Source organism: Punica granatum, chromosome 6 (assembly GCF_007655135.1).
Source record: "Punica granatum isolate Tunisia-2019 chromosome 6, ASM765513v2, whole genome shotgun sequence".
NCBI lineage: Eukaryota > Viridiplantae > Streptophyta > Magnoliopsida > Myrtales > Lythraceae > Punica > Punica granatum.
Window position 1 is genome coordinate 7,840,376 of NC_045132.1, and position 24,463 is coordinate 7,864,838.

Here is a 24,463-nt window from a genome sequence, read left to right on the forward strand (position 1 = left end):
GAGAATACAATCATGAATAATTTACTTTTAACTCTTTTACCAAGTAAATTTTTCTAGTGAAAACCAGACATGCTTGTATAACTAAACAGATTATCATATGAACTATTTAATTTAATTTTACACAAATATCATAGTAAATAAATAAATAGCATAATAATTTTTTCTCAAATTAATCTCTTCCAAAACCAAAAATTAAAATATAAATTATAGTCAATATCTAAATACCATTATATATATAAATTTGCTACTAAAAAGTTATTAGTATTTTAAATATATATGATGAACTATAACAGAAAATTAAATAAATTATGATTTATACGAATTTCGCCATTATTACATTGTCGATGCAATATATATATTGAAATGCTGTAATATTACATCTCTTTTAAAATATTTTTATAATTTGAACATCTATGAGAAAACTTATAATTATTTGGTGCATAAAAATTTCAAGATTTTTTTTATTATGAATAATTTCTTTGGGAATAATATTTAAATTGATTAGCTTTTTATAAAAAATTAATTATTTATATTAATATATTTAAACATAATTAATGTACCAATTCTTCTTTACGTTATTTATTATATATTCGTGGGATTGTTACTTATTCATTTATTAATTGTAGTGTGTAATCTTACTAGTAATTTTTCGTGTCACCTGTAGATAGAACGGTTGAAAGTTCATAGCTTAGGGCTGGTTTACTTTGAGAAAATTTTTGGAAGATTTTCATAGAAATGAAAAACTATAAAATATGCCTTTACCTATTTAAATGAAAGAGTATCTTTTTAGGAAAAGTTGAATTTCCTGATTTTCCTAATTCAAATCGACTTGCAGTGGTACTTTTTAACGGTTCTCTAATTCACTTCTCTTTTTAATTGGATTTAATAGGAAAGTTTGTAATAACTTTTGCCTAAATAAATTATCTTTTCTTTAATTAGAAAGTCTACAATCATTATTAGACATATTATTCAAGTCATAAAATCAGGAAACACACTTGTTTGTAGGGAAAATAATCTTTAATACTCAATCTCATTGAATTGCGAGAGCAATATCTTCTACAGTTTAAGTCTTAAACTCAACAAGAAAATATTCAATTTTTGAGTTTGCAAAAATGAAATCTTAATTTTTTTAGAGAAATAAATTTAGTAAAGTGGAAGAAAAGTGGGAAAGAAAAATTAAAAGGAAAATTTTCAAAGTAAAAAGGATAGGTCCTTAGTTTTTATGGATGTGCACTACTTGACATTCGAAACTTCAATGGTCGCAATTAATTTGGGTCGATCTATTAAAAAATAAAGTACTCTTGATAATGAATTTTTTCTATTTTTAAGGCTCGGATGTAATAGATCTGAATAAGCAGCCGAAACACGAGAACTAATGGAGGTTGGTGGAAACACAATTTAGCTTTGTCTGTTCACATGGAAAAATGGAGAGACAGAAAAGAAAAAAAGCGAACTCCGTTGACGTCCGTGAACTCACAGTGCTGTGCTGTCCTCTCTACTTTCCCTCCCCAGAGTGGAACAGAGCAGCCAAGAAATCCCGCAGAAGCATCGAAGAACACAGAGAAGAGAGCGGAGCAGAGGAGGGATCGATGACGTTGGGGCTGATCAATGCGAACCCGGTGGTTCACGCAAAGAAGGAGAGGGTCGCCCGGACCGAAGACCCTCACTGCGACGACGCCGTCGATCCCCTCGAGATCTACGATCATGTCAGGGACATACGGGATCCCGAGCACCCTTATTCACTGGAGCAGCTCAGCGTCCTCTCCGAGGAATCCATCACCGTCGACGAGAAGCTCGGCCGCATTCTGTGAGTAGTAGTAGCCCTCTCCTCTCCTCTCCTCAGCTCTCCTCCCTCATCAAGCTGATCACTCAGCTCCGGCAACTCAATATCAGCTTGGTGTAATTGCTGATTACTGTAGCCCACTGAGAGTGTGAATTCATCGGAAATTAGGGCTTACGGGATTCTGGGCTTCTGTGAGGATGTCCACGGTCTTTTGAAAGCTATGGCATCCTTGTACTGTTACCTCCGGCGCCAAAGACATGGAAATTTGATTCGGATAGGGTGTATTCTGGATTTTACATATATTATTTGGGAGGTTGCAATAGTTTGTTGCCATTATGCCGTGTTAGTCGGAGTTTGTCCTTTGCTTATCGAGCTTGTTAGAAGTTTTAATTTTCACCAAGCACCAATGACGCGGAAATTTGAAATCGAATAGGGTCCTTGGAGACTGCATTCTCAGTGTCACGGTGTTACGTGTATTGTTTGGGAGGTCGGAATTGTGGGTAGCGGCCGTGCTGGACTTAGTCGGAGTTTGAACTTTTCTTTATTGAACTTATTCAAGTTTTTATTTTTACCCGGCACCAATGACATGAAATTTGAATCGAATAGGTTCATTGAAGACTATTCCGGGTGTTACATGTATTGTTTGGGAGGTTGGAATTGTGGGTTGCCGACGTGCTGTCTTAAACGGAGTTTGACCTTTACTTATCGAACTAATTATTAGAAGTTCGTTGTTGAATGCTAATTCTAGAGCATCCGCTGTTGGGATATATTTTAGCAAGATTTTTTTAACATATAGTCTTTCGTAATCCACTAGTTGTGTCTTCCCAGGATAATGTTTACCCCTACCATCCAGCACTGCAGCATGGTGACTGTCATTGGCCTGTGCCTGAGGGTTAAGCTTCAAGATTGTTTCCCACCCCATTTTAAGGTCTGATTTCTACTTTTTACTAAGGTATTTCGCTTAGGGAATCTTGTGCTATTGAGCACCTCATTGTAATCTGAGGTTCTCCTTTCAGTTGCATCTTTTATTACCTAGAAATTTTTATCACTGTTGATGTTTGAATCTTGTTTATTCTTTTTGCCTTTTCTTTCCCGTATCGATTGATTTAGCCACAGCTTCAATGGAACAAGATTTTAAGCTTTTGCATCATTTAGTAGTTATTGTCATTGCTTGTTACTGCATAAGCTGCCCCAAAATCGAGAGAATGATTAGAGATAGCTGACCGGTTGCATTATGGATACTGCTTAGTCCTTTCATAATTTCCTTGATTTCATTAAATTGCTTAACAAGTGGAACGATGCATAAATTGTAATGTCCTATATCTTGTATTCTTTCCCTATATACAATTGATGCGCGTCTAGAACCGCCTGGTTTCAGTAGTGAAGCTTGTCTCAGTCCTGTGGATTTATTAGAACTTTCTTTTTCTTCTGGTAATTGGGGTACGGTTGAATTCTTGTCCTATAAAATCTTCATTGTAGAATTACTCTTTGGTTTCTCATTCAGCGTCTCTAATTATCTTCCTTCCACGTTTCCTTTTTCCTCCTCAAATGCTATTGTAGGTTGACATCAAAGTAGCACCGGGATCTCATGCCGATGAAGAATCAGGTAATGAGAGATGATGCAAAAATTCTGTATTACACTAGGATAAGGAAAATAAAAAATAAAAAATAAAATGAGAATTTACAAAAGTTAGCTGCTCGGCATTGCGTTTTGTATTCCTACTAGATGCATATAAGTATAGAGCAGAACTAGGGAATGAGCTCTATCTGCTCGGTCTCTGCGTCAACTTTGTTCGGATGAGAGACCCGGAGAGGGAGCATAGTTCTTTGTACAAGAGTTTTTCTTCGTTTAGTTCTACAGAACAATCCCATTTCCTGTTTCCTCCTTCAAGAGCTTCTGAAGTTTCTTTTTCTTCATCAATGATTTTCAGAAGATTAATGATTTCCTGCCTCAGCAGAAGCATTTTGTGGACTAATTTTCTTACTCGAATACTTAGTCGTATAGTTCACTGTTGAGTTGGTATGATGCTATTTCTCGTAATGATCCCTAACTGGGCATTAGGACTAACTGGAAAATGTCTTTCTTTTGGCAGTCAATAAACAGCTGAATGACAAAGAAAGAGTGGCAGCTGCCCTGGAGAATCCCAACCTCCGCCAACTCGTGGACGAGTGCCTATACTCCAGTGAACTGTAGCCCACCAGCAGACGATAAACTTATAAGCTCTAACAAACACCAATGTACAGAGAAAAGTGTTTTGTTATCAGTCCTAGTGAATCTGGCAGGGAGTAAAATCTTACTTAAATGTTGCCAAACCGGGGTTCAAATAAAAGGCTTGAGGCATGTTTTGCTGTGTGTAATATAGTATATTTGGATGAATCTGCTGTCATGATGCAAATTTAGCTTGTATCTTGATTTTAGAGGGATTTGAAGCCCGCTGCTGGAACTGGGAGTTTGATTTGTGTATCTGATACATTAATCTTCTCTTCGAGTATTTGCGATGTCACAAGTTGTAAATTGAAGGAATTATGTCTGTACTCCTTTGACTACCCCTTGTAAGCTTTTTCATAGTCTACAGAAGGAGATGAAGGGTTCAAATTGCTGGTGAGGAGGATGATCAACGAAAAACAGTTGAGCAATCTGCTAGCTATTTGGAGAACTGTAAAAGTCCAAGCTTCATGCCGGTAAGCAAGAGTGTGTTTGAAAGGAAGGAGATGGTTATATCGCATAAGTCATTCATATTAGAATGACATAGCTTTGGTTGAATGAGGAGTCCAATGGGGATTCATGTATGTTAAGATCGATATTGAGAAAGCCTAAGGCCATCAGTCGGGTTTCGAATTTGAGGATGCCCTAATGATTGCAAATGCTCTTGATAAGTCCCGACGCACTATCCTTTGATGCAGGTTTTTGGGAGCGATATACTTCTGGAAAAATTTTAAGTGGACAGGGATATAAGACGAGGTTTTCCCTCTCTGTCCTTACATTGTGAAGCAACTTGCTAGATTTGGTTGACGATTTAATGGCAAGTAGTACATTGAAGGTGTGGCAGCCTATGCAAGCGGAACGTTTTGGTCCAAACATCTCGTATCTCATGGTCGCTGACAATCTACTTCTGCTTGCGGAAGCCTCGGTGGCAGGGACGGAGCCAGAAAATGACGTGGGGGGGGGGGGGGGGGGGGGGGGACCAAAATCGACCTATATATAAAACTAGATTTAATGTATAGTGATGCTACGAACAATAAAATTCATACCATGAAAAAATGTTAATAATAAATGTGTATATATTAATGACACAAATATTAAGAAGAAAACTCAAATGAGAAAGAGGTTACCTATTGCTCCTCGTAGTTCTGAATCCTAATTGTATGAACTTATGATTCATAAATGGACTACTATTGATAGAAGAAAATTATTAACGTTACATATTAAAATTTTAAGATAATTGATTTAATAATCAAGTGAAGTCTAATTATGAAAATCCAATATCTTCTAACTTATTAGAAAAGGTCTAATTTTATAAGTGATAATTAAGTATGCTAACAAATAAATATTTAATTAGATATTCACCTAATTTCTATTATATATGACGGTAAAAGTATTATAATACTTATTGTAATATAAAAGAAATAAATATTTTAAATGAGAAAGTCATAAAATTTTATATTTAAAAAATGCGTAACTAGTTTTGTGTGAATATTTATAAAAGTATGTCTATCATACAATGATTATATAAATATATAATACATTATGGCCATTAGTTGAAAAATATATATTGAACCACCCAAGTTCCATAGCCTTGGGTCCGCTATCCCAATCATTCAAAATTAGTCTAATTTTATTAGTTAATTACTGAACAAACTTGAAATTAACATTGAGCATATTTAATTGTGTAAAAAAGCACATGTTTTCCAAAAATCATAATAATAATTATAAAAAGGATATATATCTAGAAATCAGAATAATAATTATAAAAAAGATATATATTTGTGTGTGTGTTAAAAAAAACACATATATATATACCACAAATGATAAAAACACTACAAAAAATTAATCAACCATATATAGGTTTTCCAAGAAAATCAATGATCTTATAAAAGAAAATTTTATAACATAACCCTATTAACTGATAAAAATAAAAAATAAAAAGTTAAAAATGAGGATGTTATAAACAATGTTTTAAAAAACAAATTTGTATTCTAATTACGAAATTTAATATATGCGATCAATCTATATTAATATTTAATTTAAATATGTGTTGCATAACAATTGAAATAATTAGTTTGGAATTATTATTATTATAATATTAACTCACTCTAAGTTTTATTAAAATAATTAAAAATTACTATTTGAATATTAAAATTAATAATTAAAAGTTATTATTATTTTCTATAAGAAAAAAAGATGTTTCAAAATGTATATAATTGAGATAAAAATGATATAGAGATTTATGAATGCGAGCGGTGCAACACATGGGAGAAAAAACTAGTATCCATCACTAATATAAAAGTATGAAGCTTAAATAAGTGTTTCTCCACAATTGGTAATTTCAATTTTACCCTTCAAATATTTATATTTATATATTTTTTTATTATTTTCCAAATATACCATTAATTCATTGTATTTAGACGTGACCCATCGTTTTAGTGATGTCTTTTTTGATAAAAAAAAATCTCTTGGTCTGGTACCTTCTGTTTTCTCATTAGTAGACACGTCCCTATTGAATCAATATGTGTTTTCATTGCAACGGTCATGTCCTTCCGCCACTAATTTCCTACCCCATCCTTGTAATTATGCTATAACTTATCAATTTACAGTTCAAAATAAATATTGTAAAGGGAAAAAAATAAATTTGTGAACAAGCCGCTTCTACTCCTGCGAATACGAAACGTCTCCTCTCCCCTGGCATCCCTCCAAACTTACTATTTTCTTCTGTCTCCTCTCGCCCAAACTTCAGTCGATCAACATTGAAGCCCCTCCAGCGCAACCATTAAGAGTTAAGACATTAATTTCTTCCCTGATAATTTCTAAATAATTCTGACGCTAATTTCTGTTTCCTTCGTATACATACCATCCCAAACGCTTGTATGCTCTCTCCATTAAAAACTTCTGATGCGCCGCTGATGATTTCTTATCTCTTTGCATCATCAACTTCTGATGCCACTGCCTCCCATTGTTTTTGCATTTGAACTGCTTAAACAGTCTCCCCGTTATTTTTATTTTTTTGCTCCCTTCTTCAGTTGCAGTTTCTATTTGGGAAAATTCAACGACACTCTAGAAGAGATCTTCCCGTTGTTTCTTGATTCTTCACGTACTCATATTCCTGGTATACCTTCTTTCCGATTTTCTCTTCCTCTCAATTTGTTTTCTGATTTGTTTAGCGTGTATATATGGTACCCCTTGCGTACGAGACACAATGAGAAAATGATATTTTCCTGCTTCTATTATTGTTTGTGGTATCATAGTGCTGCTTTAAGTGAAAGAAACCCCCAGATGCCTCTGCCATGTCTATATGCCCGGGAACAAGTCGGTCAATGCACGCCTCTGCGCCTCCTGCTTGAGCGCACTTCATATATTCCGAATGCCAGCCCATTTTGTTTGACCGGATGGCTCGAACAAACCAATTATCGACGTAGTCAAGAGCAATGAAAAGCGTCCTATTTGCCTAAGAACGAAATGGCCTGCATGGACATACTCATTGAGATTAATTCTATAGTCCTCCGTACGTCAATATTCCCAATAATTTCCAATCTTTCGGAGATTCATTCCATGAAGCATTTCCTTCTTCTACCAATTACAAGGATTAATTTTTGGGCCAAGAATCGTGAGTTTCGTTCCACTTTTGTTCAACATACAGTCCAATAATGGTTAAAAATTTATTGACATGTGTAAGCCATGCGTGATTCAAATGCCACCAAAATGGCTAAAGGTCAGCATCGTTCATAGCGTAATTGGAGTTGTTACTGCATTTGACTTTCCCTACCATGAACCGCATTATCACACATTCCTTCTCAATTATACATGCAAATGAGCGTGACTTTGGACACTCTTATGAGTTATGACAGATACCAAGATGACATCGGAGATGCGAAAGAATAAAAGCCAGGATGGAGCATCGACAAAGGAAAAGGAAAACTTTACTTTCTTAGAAATATCACACTATTGAAGTTTCGGGACAAAATTCCGATTCACCATACAAGGAACAACAGAGGTAAAGATGTCACTATCAATGTTTATTTGCGGGTGAATTATTTGCGGTGAATTTTTATTTATTCCTTTAGGCGAATCGTGGCAAATCTTTATTAGATTGTATTAACATTAGGAATAAATATTTTTTAACTGAAAAGCAATGCAATAGTTACAGGCTAGTGCCCACAAACTTGCATGTTACTATTATAATTTCGTCCTATTTATTCCATCAAAACAAACACACAGGTGTTATCTAGAGATTTTATCCATCTTTCTATAGTTCTCCTATTAGACAATTTCGAAATTTAAACTACGACAGCCATTAATTGCTGCCCCGTTCCTTGTTTTCAGTTCTATTAGTTCACTTCATCCTATTCCACAGTGTATGCAGATCTATTTGACTTGAGCCCGATGCACACTACGTACATCTCTAATGCAGGTGCTATTAAAGTAAATCTTCTGCCCAACCACATGACACAAGCTCCTTCATAAGTTTTTGGTCCTCTCAGATGTACCACCTCAGGGTCAGCCTACTTCACGTTCTAGGAATATTGCTCACTTTATAAAACTTATTTTTTTTCCCTCAAATCTGCAATTATATTATTCTTCGAATCAAATTCTATTGTACTTCACCTAAAAAAATACAAAATTACCCATTTTATTAGATGTTTTGGCCATGTTGCCCAATGTGTGGCTAGGTAGCATCATATAAAACTTATGATTTTAATGATATCATATAAAATTTATGATCTTAACGATGTTTGCCTAATTGTCATGATTCCTAACCTCTTATATTGTATGCTCTGGAATAACTTATTACTTTCGGATTAATCTGTCTCTACTATATATGCTTACAATTTAATTAGCATGCCAATCAATCTTTGTAGCTATTATCTACAATGTTTCTTTTTCATTACCATTAAAGTAAATTGTCTTTTTTTTTAGGTCCAATGGGACCATTTTAGGTCTTTATTGGATACCGAGTAGCTTTGACTTTAGGGATTTCTTCCAGTGTTATCAGAACCGGACCGGATGATGAACCGGAAGGGGTACGGGGTCATGGGTTTATGGGTCCAACCGGGGGTTCGATGGGTCGGACCGCTCGTTTATTTAAAATAAAATAAATATTCATATCATTAAAAAAATTATGATAATTAAGATAAAAGTATGATGATTTTAAAGAAATATAACAATAGTATAAGAAAGTATCTATATTTAATATTTCTTACTTCAAAATAAATATTTTATTTTAATAAGTACTTAAAAGTAGAGTTAAAAGAACAAAAAAGTAGTGGTGGCTTGGTTGGTAATATGCTAATATGAAAAGCAAGAGGTCATGAGTTCAAATCCTTACACAACCAACCAATTTTTACATTAAATAGGAAACCCATAAAAACCCATAGAACCGGCCGGTTTAATGAAATTTTGCTTAAAACCGGCCGGTTCAATGGGTCCGGCGGTTCAAAGCTGCCATTTCGGTTTTTAGGCGAACCGGACCGGACTTGGTGCCGGTTCCCGGTCCGACCGGTCGAACCGGCCGGTCCGGTCCGGTTCTGATAACAATGATTTCTTCAACAAACTACAATTTTTTTTTTTCAATTTGCAAGTTTACTGTTGAGCCACATCCTATATGGTTAGTTTATTTTCCTCAGGAGGCCAAAAATACAAAAATTTCGATGTTCCTCATTATGCTATGACCCGAGCCAATAAAGCAATTCCTAGCAAATTTCATTTTCAAATCTGGTCGAACGGAACCCTTTGACTTGTTTACACGTAATTTCTATAGTTGAAAATTGGTCAAATTATGCATTGAGCCGTCTCCCTAGAACCTATTGGAGCAAAAGTAATTATAGTTCAGACAAGAAAAGCCGTAGCTCCATTGTAATTGGAAAATCTTGATATTAAGATGAGGGCATACTGTGGGAAAGACTTTGTAGACGATGGCATAATGTGGGAAAAAAGAACAAAGATGAGGACATAATGTAATGCTACGCCGCCTCAACAGTAGATAGCTCCTTGAGGCGAGTTTCTTAATACCAAGTGTCATCCTAACAACCTCTTATGAATAGCAAGCATGTCCGGAGAATAATTGCTCGTGTCAGTTAACATGAGTCTTGACGTAGATTCCATATGCTCTACCCTAACTTCTTCCTGTCTGAGGTAAAACTCTTCCAACTTGATCTAGAACTCTTTTTCCTTCATTTTGCGCAATTCGCCATATTAACTCTCTATACCAATAGCCAGACCACGGAAATCGTCTGCCGCCTCGCCCGAGATCAGTACCAACTGCTTTATTCCCTTTGGATGATTTTCCTTTAGCAATTTTTCTCTTAGCTGCATCTATGCCTTCGGGGCGCACTTGAGAGTTACTATCAGCATCGCCAGTGGAGGAGGTTGTGTATTCACCGGGAGCATTTGCCTTCGTCCGCTTCGAACCTTCACTGGAAGATTCTAAAAGGGCTAAAAATTTTGGTTCATGGTGGAGAATATTCCAGTGCAACACCAGGGTGAATTTGACCTTTTTGGTCTTGTAGTGTAAATTATGAGTCATTTCCAGTACATTATCATCATTTTCTTCGCTTGCTCTATGACGCTCGTAGTATCCACAGAAGGACCATACGTTGGTGCGAATCTTCCAAAATCGTTGCTTCAATGTGCGGTTGTTGTCACCCTCCAAGCAATATTGGTAGATCCTCTCCCAAAATGTAGTGTTGGCTTGATCATCCCCGACCACGGGATCTTGCCTGACATATAACCACGCATTGATTAGCATCTCATCGTCTTCCCGTTGCCATCTTTAACCGGTGCAGCTACCATGCAATCTATTTTGAGGTGTAACTTGTTCAATGTCCGAGTCGATGCTACTGGGGCCACCGCTGGGAGGTTGAGTGAATGGCGAAGAAGAATTCGTTTGTGGAGATTGTTGGACTCCATGTTGGCGCTTCCATATCCCGAACTGGTTCCATCCATAACTTGAGAGGGTGAACCCACAATCCAATATTTGGTTTAGTGGGAAGGCATATGGTTGGGGATAATACAAGTGTGAATGGAGTGGCTGATTGGGATGATTACGGTTTTGGTTATTTGAAGAGTCAGAAGGTCGGGAATTTGGTTTTGAGGGAAGTTCGAATTCGGCATATAATATCCAAAACTATTTCAATTGGTTTGGATCGGCCTTTTTTTTTTAAATCGAAGAAGAGGAGAAAATTTGGGGTGAAATTGGAGTTGGAGTTGATAATTGAGTGTGAAGTTGAAGTAGGAATGGAAAATTGGATGTGAAATGGGGTATCTATATAGGTAGTATTTTTTTAAATATAAATTCAAAAAGAATTAAGTCTGCTAGGGGTTCCAACAACCTTAATTCTAGCCGTTGAGCTTCAACGGCCCAAAATCTGGTCTTTGCCCCAACGGCCAAATTCTTAATTCTAGCCGTTGAGCTTAAGGCTGCCACCAGGCGACAGCTTCCCAAGAGTCTTTGTTAGGGAGACGCAGGGCCGGCCCATAATGGGGGGTCTTTGCCCCACGTGGCATCTCTAAAACTGGGCTGATAACCCCATTGCGGGTAGTCTTACTTGGGCAATCAGATCATATAGTATTCGGGGGCACTTACTATATATATGGGTTAATGGTTACATTTTTGTATATTATATATCCGTAATAGGGGGGATTTTGAGAATCTCAAGGGGGACAAGTGCCCCCCTAACAACATTGTGGCCCCGTTCCTGCTCGGTAGACTAAATGAGAGATTCTTCAATGATTCTACCTCGACATGTGACATGAGAAAACATCAATTAAATTACAATAAACTAAATAATAAGTGTTAATTACTCAATTAATTGTGATAAGTTTTCTTAATTGGAGTAATTTTATTTATCCTTCCTTATCACGCTATTACGAGATAGGATCATTTAAAATTGTGCGAAAGATAGAGATTTGTGGTTGTGTTGGATTGCCTCTAATATGAATAGCTATTAAATGGCTATTTAATATGGATAGACCTCTTCTGTTACTCCCTCTCAAGTCTCAAGTCTTCACTCCCCAAAATTTACCTCGATTTTGCATAGCTTGGATCAATATCTTGATGTAGGAAAAATGAAAAAGGAACCAAATGTTTACATCAGTAAAAATAAACTCGTTCCCCAAAATCATAAAAGTTATGCTATGAGAATGTCCGTGCTCGCATGTTTCCAAGATCAAGTTCGAGCATAGAATATGAAGCGTCTTTCCTTCCATACATCACAGAATTCTCCTATATATGGTCTTAATGAAAACGACCACTTGAATAACCTATGACATGCTTCCCATTTACATTTCTTGTTCATTTGGGAGTTATCAAACGGGAAAATGACAGCTTCGGTCCTATATGTTTGCCAATTTTTGACATTGAGTCCTAAAAATTTCACTTCGAAAAATCAAGTCCTAAAAGGTTTGAAAAAGTGCTAGAACTGGTCCTATCCGTTACCTCCGTTAACAGATGTGCCACCAAGGCAGACGGCGCGTCCAGCTGGCCGTTAAATGATGATGTGGCACACTGCACCGACTTCATTGGAGCGGACGGGCCGAATTTCGAAAGACCCGGCTTGAATTATAACCTGGTTTCAAGTTCAACCTGAGCAGATAAAATTCCCAAATCGTAACCCCTCTCATAACCATAATACCCAAATTGTAACCCTAATTCCTCTCTCTCCCTCCCTCCTGAAATCGAGCGCGTCCTCCCTACCAAGAACCCTTCGAACCCTGAAATCGTAACCCCTCTCCCTCTCCGTTTTCGATTGAATCCCCTTTCCCGAACCTAATCCCCTCCTGAATCCCCTTGGCCATTCGATTGACTGTAGTTCGAAATCCGCCATTCGATTGACTGTAGTTCGAAATCCGCCATTTGATTTACTGTAGTTCGAAATCCATTTCCTTTGATGATTTTGTCTGTCCCCTTCGATCGAAATCCATTTCCTGACGCTAAATCCAGGAACCCTAAATCCATTTCCTGACGCTAAATCCAGGAACCCTAAATCCATTTCCTGACGCTACTAGGAACCCTAAATCGATGAAACCCGATCGATTGATTTTTTCTGTCCCATTTCCTGACGCAATCCCTTCTTGAAATCCCGACCCTACTAGGAACCCTAAAGGCCCGAAGAGGATTTCGTAGTTGTCATGGAAGCGGTGAGTGGTCGTGGTTCCAGAGGAAAGGCCCGAAGAGGGGAGACATGTGGTTCGAGGGAATCTGCTACCTTCTCTGGGAGTAGTGTGGGCGTTTGTAGGTGTGGTCTGCGACTTCAACAGAAGATTTCACGGACATTAAACAACCCAGGTAGAATATTCTTTGGATGTCCAAGGTACCGGGATAATTGGGGGGTGTGGGTATTTTAGGTGGAGTGATCGTCCATTTGAAGCTTCGATTTTGGAAATTATTGCTGAAGAAGAAGTTTCCTCTTCTGAATGGGAAATGAAGTACCTGAAATTGAAGATGAAGGAATTGGAGAAGGAGTTAAAGCACCGACAGAGTCATTGTTGTGATGTTAGGGTAGTTATTTCTGCAATTTGTATCTGTATTATGATTGGAATTTTGTTTGGGATATGGTTGGGCAGTAAATTCTGCATTGGCAAGTAGGCTTGTACTTTGTACTGAGTCATTTGACTGCTAATGAAATATAATTTCTATTTGGATATCAGTATTGGATATCACTGTTTCACAGACCTTTGGATATGTTGGAGTTCTATTTGGATATCACTGTTTGGCAGATCTTTGGATATCAGTGATGGATATCAGTGCTTATGTCTAGTCCTGTTTGTTCAATTTCGGTTATGCTTATGTACTGCTTAGTGATTATAGGTGAAGTTGTGCTGCGTTGTGCTGCTACTTAGTGATTATAGGTGAAGTTGTGCTGCTGCTTAGTGATTATATGTGAAGTTGTGTTGCTGTTTGTGATTATAGGTGAAGTTGTGTTGCGTTGTGCTGCTGCTTAGTGATTATAGGTGAAGTTGTGCTACTGATTAGTGATTATAGGTGAAGTTGTGCAGTTGTTAGTGATTATAGGTGAAGTTGTGCTGCTGCTTAGTTATTATAGGTGAAGTTGTGCTGCGTGTTGCTGCGTTGTGCTGCTGCAGTTGGTTTGTCTAGTTTCAGTTGATATAGGTCTTTGGTTTGTCTGGTTTCAGTTGACATAGATCCTTCTATAGCCGCAAACTCTTCAATTTTTCAGCTCTCTTCTTCTTTGCAATTTCAACTTGAGATCTGATGTCTTGGAGCTCAGGATCATCTTCTTCACTTAAATCTACAAGCACATCCGCATAAACGAAATCACTCTCACTCCTACTACTGTTCCCTTCGCTTTCTTCTGCAACTCGATCTACTACAGCGTCAGATCCCTTCCTTCTTACAGCACCTCCCTCAGTAGCCTCAACACCTCCCTCAGCAACTTTAGGGCAAGGGTCGGTTATGTGCTTCACATACAATTGGCAATATTTATATTCTAACAGTTGCCCTATGAGTTAAATGACAGAACTGTTCTTGTAAACCTCAAATAATCCCTCTTTTAACCCCTTCCCATGGACCCTACACAAAACCACCTCTACATTTCCTTTATACCCCATCTTTTCTAATTCTTTCACCATATGAGTGATAGACACTTTGTCCGGATTAATATCCCAACGTGATATCTTACCCCCACTGTACAACAATTCCCCTCCTTCTTCCTTAAAGGACCCGTCATGGTGTATTTCTAGAGTGTATCCATGATAGTTCAAATTGTGAATGTCATCCATTCTGCAAGACCAATGTAATAGAACAAGCATCACAATACTGATAATCTTTCATTAAAACACGGTTTGCCAAAAAATTTCAACAGTTGATGAAGAGTACCTACTAAGGAAAGCTCAGTAAATGATCAGCAAAATTTTCTAGTTCTTTTTCTACGGGTCGGGTTTGCTGCTCCCCTCTCCTCTTCTCCCGTATAATGTGGCCTCGTAAACCAATTGGGGTGCTTCGTCTTGTTGTTCTCCTGCGAACAGAGACAACAAGAACTCACAATCACAATCTTCTTCGGAACTTTCAGGAACTCACAAGTGCATGAGTTGTTGTTCTCATCGATTCTCATGTTTATACAGTAATCGAGTTGTTCTCATCGGTTCTCGTGTTTATGTTGTTTCGTTTTTATGATCCAATGCTGTCGAAAACTTATGATCCTTATTTAGCTTCTATAGATTATGCTTCCATAGTAAAGTCAAATCTTTTTGTCAACTTTCTATCATATAATTCGCGACGAAGAAAAATATAGTTATAGGTATATATAAACATATAGGTACAAACATTATCAACAAAGAGGACATATAATTTTTTTATTTTTGGCATGCATGGCTTGAATCGCCTGGACCAAATTCACTTTCGTGAAAAGCAATGCATTTACTGAACTATTTAATTTCTTCCGTTACTGCACTCACAATCCAGCATTTACTGAACTGAACTCCAGTTGTGATTGACACCAAATAAATTGGTTGAACCGAAGAAAGAAGAAATTGGAAGCTCCCTCATTTACTGAGATTGAAACCGAAGAAATTAGAAGAAATTGGAAGCTCGAAGCTCCCTCATTTACTGAACTGAACTCACAATCTTCGAAACTGAAAGTTCACCTCAACGATTTCAATATTCTGGGAGAAATTGGAACCTACGGAAGAATGAAATCAACTACAGAGCACCGATACTCCACATTTGGAAGAAACGAACGGAACCGAGTTGGGGAAAGGAAAAGAAGGGCGGGAATCTAGAAATTTTAGGGTTTCGACCCGAATGAAACCATACTGGGGAAAGGAAAAGAAGGGCGGGAATCCGGAAATTTTAGGGTTTCGACCCAAACGGAACCGGGTTGGGAAAGGAAGAGAAGGGCGGGAATCCGGAAGTTGGTTTCGACCCGAACGGAAATCTCGGGTTTATATTCGGCCCAATGGTGCCACGTCATCATTTGACTGACACTTGTAAGGAGTTGACGGCGTTAAATCCACGGTGGCGGGTCGGTAACGGAAGCGGACGGAAAGGACTAGTTCTGACACTTCTGCAAACGTTTTAGGACCAGTTCTGGCACTTTTTCAAACCTTTTAGGACTTGATTTATAAGTGAAACTTTTAAGACTCAATGTCAAAAATTGGCAAACATATAGAACCGAAGCTGTCATTTTCCCATTATCAAACTACAAAAAACTGTGTATAACTTATATTGCTCTCAGTCTAAGATTCATTATTTTTTCCTTTGGTATTTCTAAAACAAAAAATGTAATATGCCAATCATTTTTATGTGTTAAATTAAAACTTATCTCAAATTTGATGATCCATCATTTTTCACATGATATTATTAACGTGACTTGCACTCATTATCGGGATGAAAAATCCATACTCATCATTTATTTAGTATTTCGTAAGTTAAAAAGACATGCTATAAATTGAAAAATAGAAAATATGAATAGGAAGTATGAGTATGCGAGCACAGATAGTAAGAAAGAGATAGACTTGATGTTCACAAGGAAGAAAAATGGTATACTTAAAGGAAATGATTTAAGGGGTCCATTCATGTTAATCGAGGACAAAATATTGAATGATTAAGCAATTAAACTACGGATTTAGTGAGCATGCGATTAAGCAAAATGGTTGCTCATAACTATGGGATTTAATGAGCCAAGTCCTCATCTATCTATATCTATACATATAGTACAACTCCCTTGACAAGCATTAAATGTGCTTATTTACACTCATTTTCTGCACTTCGCAGTAAGTGCGAGGTTAGACGTATAAAGCCCACGAAACCCATTTGAGGAGAATAGTTCGTGATCGAAGCCCATGACAAGATCGGCCCAAGCCCGTGGCACAATCTGAATTGGATAGTCGTGGAATGGGTTGATAGTGCAAGGATGTAAATTATGGGAGGATTCCAAGTGTAGGCGAAGACGAACGTGTGGCATGTCCAAGATATTTTCCAAATGTGGAGGATATTGAGTGTGCAATAAGATTACTCCACACAAGAAACATTATGTGCTCTTACACACATGGATATTCTCATGGCCAAACAAGGAAGAGACATGGAAGGAAATTCTACAAAGGATATCCATACATTCCCAAATGGATGTGAACGTGCTACATGGAAAATATCTTACTCACTTCCTCCATTTCTCAAGGCAGAAGACTCCAAGATGGGAATGAATATTTCCTGGACATCGAAATGAAGATTAACATTATGGAGTTTCCCTTTTATTTTATTCTCTTTTCTTGCATTTGCTTTGCTAAAATAGAAATAAGTGGAAAACATTTCTCACATAGTCCTAGGGTTAGCTAATTGCTTAGTTTGCTATGTTATTTTCCATTTTCGTTGTCTTGGGCGGCACTCATGTGTTAGACTATAAAAACTAGACTTGTCTATTGTATTACCCTCGACATCAATTACAAAACGGCTTTACGCCATGAACCTTTATTTTTACTTTATCACACCACACTTCAATATATATCTTTCCATGCACCCTTTCAATACCATGCAATAGCCTTCTGAGGCAATCCCGTCGATTCGTTGGCATATCCCTTATACCCTACTTGGTTCCCGATCAAGGAGGTTTCCATGAGCTAAAGTTCCGGCCTCAACTCATCCTTTTCGACTCCTAGTAGCCGGACATAGTGCTTTATTTAACTTCAACCTAATTCAGCTGTGAAGCCACACAACTCTCCCACGAGCCAATCCTGGTCATGAGTTACTAGATTCAAGACCGGCTTCTAGCCGTCTCTCGACATCATCTTATTGTTAGCAATAGTATTTGGGGAGAATTCTAGCGGCTAAATCCTCGAGCCGGGTAGTCGGCTAAACGTCATTGTCTATCATCTTTCCAACGACATCTCTCCTAAACACAGCTGTCGATTAGACCTACAGACCTCAGGGGCTCGGGTACCATGCTCTAGCACAGTGAGGTCGGCTAGTGGTTTTGCAACCAATCCTAGGGACTAGCGCCCTGACACGCCTGATAACCCTAATCTTGTTAAAGATTCACCTAGCCAACGTCGAAAGTGGGATTGCGTGATTTTACATGAAATAGTGCTTAAATTAATACACAAGTGAAAAATGGAAGAAAACTTAATTTTAATTTTTGGAAATAAAAAATTATAGAAAAATCACTTAAGTAGTATTAAATGTGCTTAAATTAATGCACATGAAAAAATGGGGAAAATTTTATTTTATTTGTTCCAAAATGAAAATTACTGAAGAATTTATAAGATATATCCAAATATATATTTAACAAGAAAAATAGAAGAAATATTCCTTTGAATTTTTGGAATTAAAAATTATAGAAAACTCACTTGGTAGTATTAAATGTGCTTAATTTAATGACTTGAAAAATATGATTTTTTAATTTTTAAATAATTAATTAGGTAAGACTCTATATTAATTATATATCCACATATATTTAACAAGAAAAAATATAACAAAACAAAATATAAAATAAAACTCAAACATGAAAAATGATAATAAAAGTACTTAAAAAAAGAAATAAGTTAAAACCGATTTGTAGAAATCATGACATTTTAATCAACATGTTAAAAGAAGACCCTTTACCATTAGAGCTAAGAAAGTAAAAAAAAAAACAAATTGACTTTAAGATATACTCAAAAATAATAAATAAAATCAACCCTATAGTATTACTTAAAGTGAGATTGAAAATGTTATGAAATTACAATGAAATACATGGGAATCAGAAGCTTAAAAGTAAAAATCAATCTCAAAATATAAAAGAGTGAACTTTCACTGGCTCAAGATTTGATAAAGTTTTTATTCTCTTCATATTTTATGCATTTTTTATTTCTTAGAAAATATTGCAACTCATAAAAGAATAGTAAAGTATAAATTTTGAAAGTTAAGAGTTTTATAGTTACTCTCTCATTTGGTGATACAGTTATTAGTTTATTTTAATACGTTTACACTAGTGAAATATTTTAGCTAAATCATCATGAGCAACGAAGTTACTTGATAATATTTGAAACAAACCCGTGCAACATAGAGAATAAAAATCTAGTCATTATGTAACTGATACTTTCTCATGTCATGTCAAAAAATAATGGGGTCAAATGCCCCCTTTTGAGTATTCAATTTTTTTTTTGTTATAAAGGAGTTTTTTTAATGAATGAATACAGTTATTTCCTTAAGAAGAATTGAGTCTGAAATTTTTTGGTTATCAGACTTCTCCAATATGCACTTCTAATTTATTTTAAGTTTTAATAAATGAGGTGGAGGAGGCTGAATTATTGACATCTATCTCCTTCACTAAACTAAAACCCTATTACACCCACCAAGAAAAGACAGGCATTTAAATTCAGAAGTTGACATTTTGCTGACCTTTTTAATGCATTTCGTTATCAAAATTAAAAATGAATATATTTTTACTTGATAATAAGTATATCATTAATGAACACGTAGAAGTATGACACTTTGTCCCATGGTGGATCCAGGAATAGACAGAAAACTAATGGAAGGCGGAGGAACAGGCATTTAAATTCAGAAGTTGACATTTTGCTAACCTTTTTAATGCATTTCGTTATCAAAATTAAAAATGAATATATTTTTACTTGATAATAAGTATATCATTAATGAACACGTAGAAGTATGACACTTTGTCCCATGGTGGATCCAGGAATAGACAGAAAACTAATGGAAGGCAGAGGAAGAGTAAGATCTTAAAGTAAAGAGGAATTCCACAAGAAAACTTCAAAATTCCACAAACAATATTTGTAAGTTTGATTTTAGAATCTGATTTTGATTTTAACTCAATACATTACACAACAAAAATACACGTTTCCCAAGTCAAATTTATAATCTCATCTCATTTGTCCTTTTCCACAATCAAAATCAAATTTACTTTAACTCTAAAATCAAACGCACTATTAAAAAGTTGGTACGACCGCGCCCCAAGCTGGCACGCACCCCCTAAATCCGTCCAAGCTTAGTCGTAAATATATTATCCATCCACCTGTCCAACACAAGAAAGGTATTGTCCTCATATTTATTATATAACTGCAACCCCATTTTTTTCGATTTTCCTATAATTAGTTAATACTTGACTAATGATATGACAAAGAAAAATCAAATATCATAGTCCTTCTGAATCAATTATAATATAAAAAATTTTGAAACCTGGAATATGGGAACTATATTTTGAGAACTATCAATTTTCTAAATTTTCTCAATTTTTATGAATATTTTAATCTTAACACATTTTTTACAATTATTTATTATATTGACAATAGAGGAAAAAGGTAAACGTTTCTCGATTGGTGAACAAGTATTTAAAGTTTTGTTTTGCAGTGTGAACTTGTTCCGCCTGGAATTCGCGATCCACTATCCGGTTGCCACTTGGCATTTAGGTTGCTAGGGGTGCCATGATGCAGTCCCAAGGTGACGGCGAAACCACCAGCTATCCTCACCGACTTGCAGCGTAACTCCATGGTCCGATAGTCCGTAGGTTTAAGCGGTAGTTGGGTGTCGTATGAATGAAGTTGTATTGTGTGTTGCGGATGTAAGATGGGTGTTCAAATGATGAAACAACGTTGAGGGTTAAGCCGCCGAAGTTTTACCCACGGGCGCGCAATTTTATGCCCTAAAGTGCTTCCTCAGGGAGTGGCCAGTTAGCCGACTCTAATGATATGTCAGTAGCTGAACTGCTAGAGGACTCACACGTGGTGTAAGTAACTTAGCTGGGGGCAGCCGAGAACAAAAAAGTCCCGGCCTAAAAGTCGAAATGGGGGTAAAACCCAGATCCGTGCCCAGACGCAAGGACGGTAAAAGAAAGAATAGAGCTGAGGGCTCTAGCAAGGAAAGGTGAGAGAAAGAACAAAAAAAGACATTCCAAGAAGTAAGCGAAGATAAACGGAACGAAGGGCTCCGATGAGGGAGAAAGACGAAAAGGAAGGAAAAGAGACGAAGCAAGTTGGAAGATGCAAAAAATGTAAGGATAAGTAAAGAATGTGACGTTGAGTCGATTTGTGTTGTGTTGTCGAGAGAGTTAAACGTTGCTCACACTCTTGCTTCTATAGGGTGGACCTAGGATCCCTAATCCGAGCAAGAGTTAGCTTATTACATCAGAAATAACCAAAACTAAGCAACAAAATCTTGTTATACTAGTAGCCGGGTAAACCAAGAAAGTGAATATTCTCCTTAGCTAATTACATGGAAATTTCCTAGTTACAATATTCTACATGCTAAACCCTCTAGGAATCCCATATGGATGACCTCTTATTCATGGAAACACCTATGACCATCATAATTAGGGCACCAGCCGTGCCTTCATTACTTTAGTCACACGCATCAACCTAAGCATGGAAATTAATCGAATTTATTTCCATACCCAGCTAATGACCAAATGTGTGGCGCTAACTCCCATGTCCGGAATGCAAGTAAAGGAAATGTCTTACGCAGCCATGTAGAGTCACATACTTGTCTTCGTGTACGTTCAAATTCGTGCATGATATCCTTATAGAAAGAATCGAAACTCCTCCCTTGTGAGGACTAGCAATCACGCCCTTGGCTACATGATCCGATCAGCCCTACTAGCTGCCTCCATGACTTTTTCCATGAATTCCAGACCCGCCAACGGCTCTCCAAATTAGATAATGTCGTGGAGGATCCTCGAGTAGGGCCTTCAGGTCTTCAATCATTGATCACCTTTATATGCGGGCCTCTTTGCAAATGTCGAGTCGTGAGTCTAAAATGAACCCAAATTCAATCAATTAAGGTCACTAAGTCATCATGTCCGTCACTAACTCGTAATGGCCGTTAGATGCAATAAACGAGTGTAAACGATACCCTCGGCATATTTGGCCTAGTGAGAGAAAAAACAAAGCACGGCTTGATATACAAAAAAATGAGGTTTTCGTACCAAATCTTGGGAAATTAAAGAAATTAATTTCCAAGCTAGAAGAAATTTAGCAGCGCAGCTAAATATAGCAGTTAAGGCTAAAAAATCATCAACGTGCCTCCTTTTTAGGCTGGACCGAGTTCAGCTAAGCTCATTATAATGGGCCCAACTTCATTTAAGAATCCCAATCAACTTCTTCCTTTTTCTCCTTCTTAATTCAAACGGTCAACTTTCCTTCTCTCTCTCTCCCCTCACTTCTCGGCTGCGCCCTTTCTCTTCAGCTATCTATCTCTTCCCGTGCGAGTTCTTTTCTTAGTTCCACCCTTTTGAGCGTCAATCCTTCCGTAATGTCGTCGTTGGTTAAGTGTCAGCGACGATCCGACGAGGGAAGCTCTGGCACTGCCTCTGCCTCCGTGCATCACAAGCTCAACTCAGCCCTTAGCTGCCAAATTTTCCAGCCACGAGCTTCTCTTCACTCGGAATTCTCCAATCAAGTTTGATTGAGGTAGCCTTCTCTCTTCCTTACCTAATTTCCTAATTGTACGCTTGAACTCCATGATCCGAACTCAAAACTTAGACTCAACTATCTAGGGTTTTGTAACTGAGAGATTGCTTTGGACACCTTATGCCTTTAGCCGAGCTGCTAGGGTAGCTAAAGTATAGCCCGACTACTATGCCTGATGATTGCTTTGATTTTGGAGCGCAATCCTCTAATTATTATTCTTTGATTTTCCTCAAGATGTCAAGGCAAAGCACTGACCCTCATGAGGTTCTCAAGGGGCAAGGTTTTGTGGAAGACACCACCTCAACCTTGCACCTGAGAGTGCTTGGCCCTTTCTTCCCTTCCGCCCCATCTATTGAGGATGAAAACATCCAGCCCTTAGGTATCGAGAGCATCTACTTCGCTGAAGACAAACATAACTAGGCCAACTAATTGCATGTGCCTTAGAAATTCTAGCAGCGCAGCTTTGATGGACAACAGAGCTGGATCAGCTGGCTAGAAGGAAAGTTTGGTCAGCGGTGGAAGGATCAAGGCATATACGCCTTCGTTCTGATGACCCTCAACCCCCTTTGTCATGGACTGTGGAAGTATCTTGCCCAAAGTATTGTGCATGATAGTTTAGGCTAGTCCAACCATCTAGGAGACCCCAGCTTTAACTCCAGCTGGACTTGGAAGCCCTGATGAAGTGGTAAACTTTCCACTCCCAGCTCCAAAACAAACTAGGGCTACTGCATCTCAGATAACAGGGTTCTCCTTTCACAACTTTCAATGAACCAAATAGCTCTGTTTATTGTTAGTTGAAGTACTCATGTATGCTTGTACTGATTGTAGGTAGCTCTCCCGATTGTTGAGCCTGAGATCAGCCTAACTGCTGGAGTCACTTTTACCTTAGCTAGCCATGAGGGCAGCTCCTCTTAAGCACTAGTCTCCACTCCATCTTCCTCCACTGATGTCTTGATCCTCCTTGATCGATTGCTCCAATCCACTCCAGCCATGGTCCGAGAAGTCAAGGCTATAGAGCCAGTTGCTCCGGCCACAGCTGTTGTAGTCCTAGCTGATGTGAGGGCTGCAAGGAATCTTATGATGGCTTACTTTTGAAAGCCTATTCACAAGGCAGGGATGGAAGTTGATCTAGATGCACTCCACCAAGCAGTTGATATTCTACTTGCACCTCCTAATCTACCAGCTGAGCTGCACAATTCTCTCAGCCGATTACATGGGTGAGTAGCTGCACTCTTACACAACTAAAATTTTGATATGGCTACCAGGACGTCAATGATGGAGAAACTGGATAGCTTGAAGTTGTCCTTTAGTGTAGCTGAGGAGACTAGAGAGTAGCTGACAGGATTAAAAGAGCTGAAAGCGAAACCAAAGTAGCCCGCTTGGAGCAGGAACTAGCTACAGCTAAGGAAGAGCTGAAGAGAATGGGGGAGGAGTTCCGCGCAGCGGAGGCGTAGCAGTGGTGCAGATGGAAATCCTCCGTCCTTTAGCCGAGGAGGCCCCAAGGCTAAGAGTCAGGAGGAATCAACTGAGCTCTAGCGTAGTTGGCCATAGTGAGGCATGGGCTGACCTTCAGTAGCTTGCAGCTAACCTACTTGAGTTCTTCCATGATCAACCACTCCAGTGACATCCCAGCCGATGACTTGACTTAGCCGTGTATCGGCTCTTTGAACATTTTAAGTATTAGCTGTTGATCGACTTTTAACTTTATTTCTCTTTAGACTTGATGATAGCCATAAGGCCAACCAATTTTGAAATATTGACTTTTTTTGGTGGCCGAGTAGCCTACCACTCAATTATGCACTTTCGTGAATCGACCTTTAATTGGATGTATTTGGATTTTCTTCACTATCCCGTGTCTCCCATATAGTCCAGTAGAATTTCTTTAGATATAGACCACTGATGTAGCGACTATGAACCCGACCCCTTGGGTCCCTTAGCCAATAAGCTCCATTAGGTAAAATATCATGTCTTACAAACTGCCTCTCCCATTTGGGAGACCATTTTCCAAACTCGCTATCTTTTTGACCAATAGGTAACACGGATCTCCAAACTAACTCACCAATGGAAAAGGATTTAGATCTTACTCTTTTATTATATGCTCGAGCAATTCTCTG

At 37.7% G+C, this 24,463-nt stretch overlaps 2 protein-coding genes and 1 long non-coding RNA gene across 3 annotated transcripts; 2 read left to right on the top strand and 1 right to left on the bottom strand.

Moving 5' to 3' along the window:
* Positions 1-1,413: 1,413 nt before the first annotated feature.
* LOC116209937 (protein AE7-like 1) lies at positions 1,414-4,318 on the top strand. The gene is made up of 4 exons (XM_031543701.1): positions 1,414-1,807; positions 2,612-2,711; positions 3,344-3,389; positions 3,877-4,318. Exons 1-4 carry the CDS (start codon positions 1,425-1,427, stop codon positions 3,975-3,977), a joined length of 630 nt encoding a protein of 209 aa, XP_031399561.1. The 5' UTR covers positions 1,414-1,424; the 3' UTR covers positions 3,978-4,318.
* A 5,792-nt stretch (positions 4,319-10,110) lies between these two features.
* Positions 10,111-10,743, bottom strand: LOC116212120 (glutathione S-transferase T3-like). Its single transcript, XM_031546697.1, has one exon. It carries the CDS (start codon positions 10,741-10,743, stop codon positions 10,111-10,113), a length of 633 nt encoding a protein of 210 aa, XP_031402557.1.
* Positions 10,744-22,042: 11,299 nt separating this feature from the next.
* LOC116209947 lies at positions 22,043-24,197 on the top strand. Its single transcript, XR_004157379.1, has 2 exons — positions 22,043-22,349; positions 23,178-24,197. It is a non-coding gene; the product is annotated as an uncharacterized LOC116209947 (long non-coding RNA).
* The last annotated feature ends 266 nt before the right edge of the window (positions 24,198-24,463 follow it).

Excerpts from the sequence above, each read along its gene's own strand:
- LOC116209937 (XM_031543701.1), top strand. The coding sequence starts at position 1,425 with ATGGAGAGACAGAAAAGAAAAAAAGCGAACTCCGTTGACGTCCGTGAA. Across the intron at positions 1,808-2,611 it reads GAGAAGCTCGGCCGCATTCT|GATAATGTTTACCCCTACCA; the intron begins GTGAGTAGTAGT and ends GTGTCTTCCCAG. Across the intron at positions 3,390-3,876 it reads TCATGCCGATGAAGAATCAG|TCAATAAACAGCTGAATGAC; the intron begins GTAATGAGAGAT and ends TTCTTTTGGCAG.
- LOC116212120 (XM_031546697.1), bottom strand. The coding sequence starts at position 10,743 with ATGCTAATCAATGCGTGGTTATATGTCAGGCAAGATCCCGTGGTCGGG.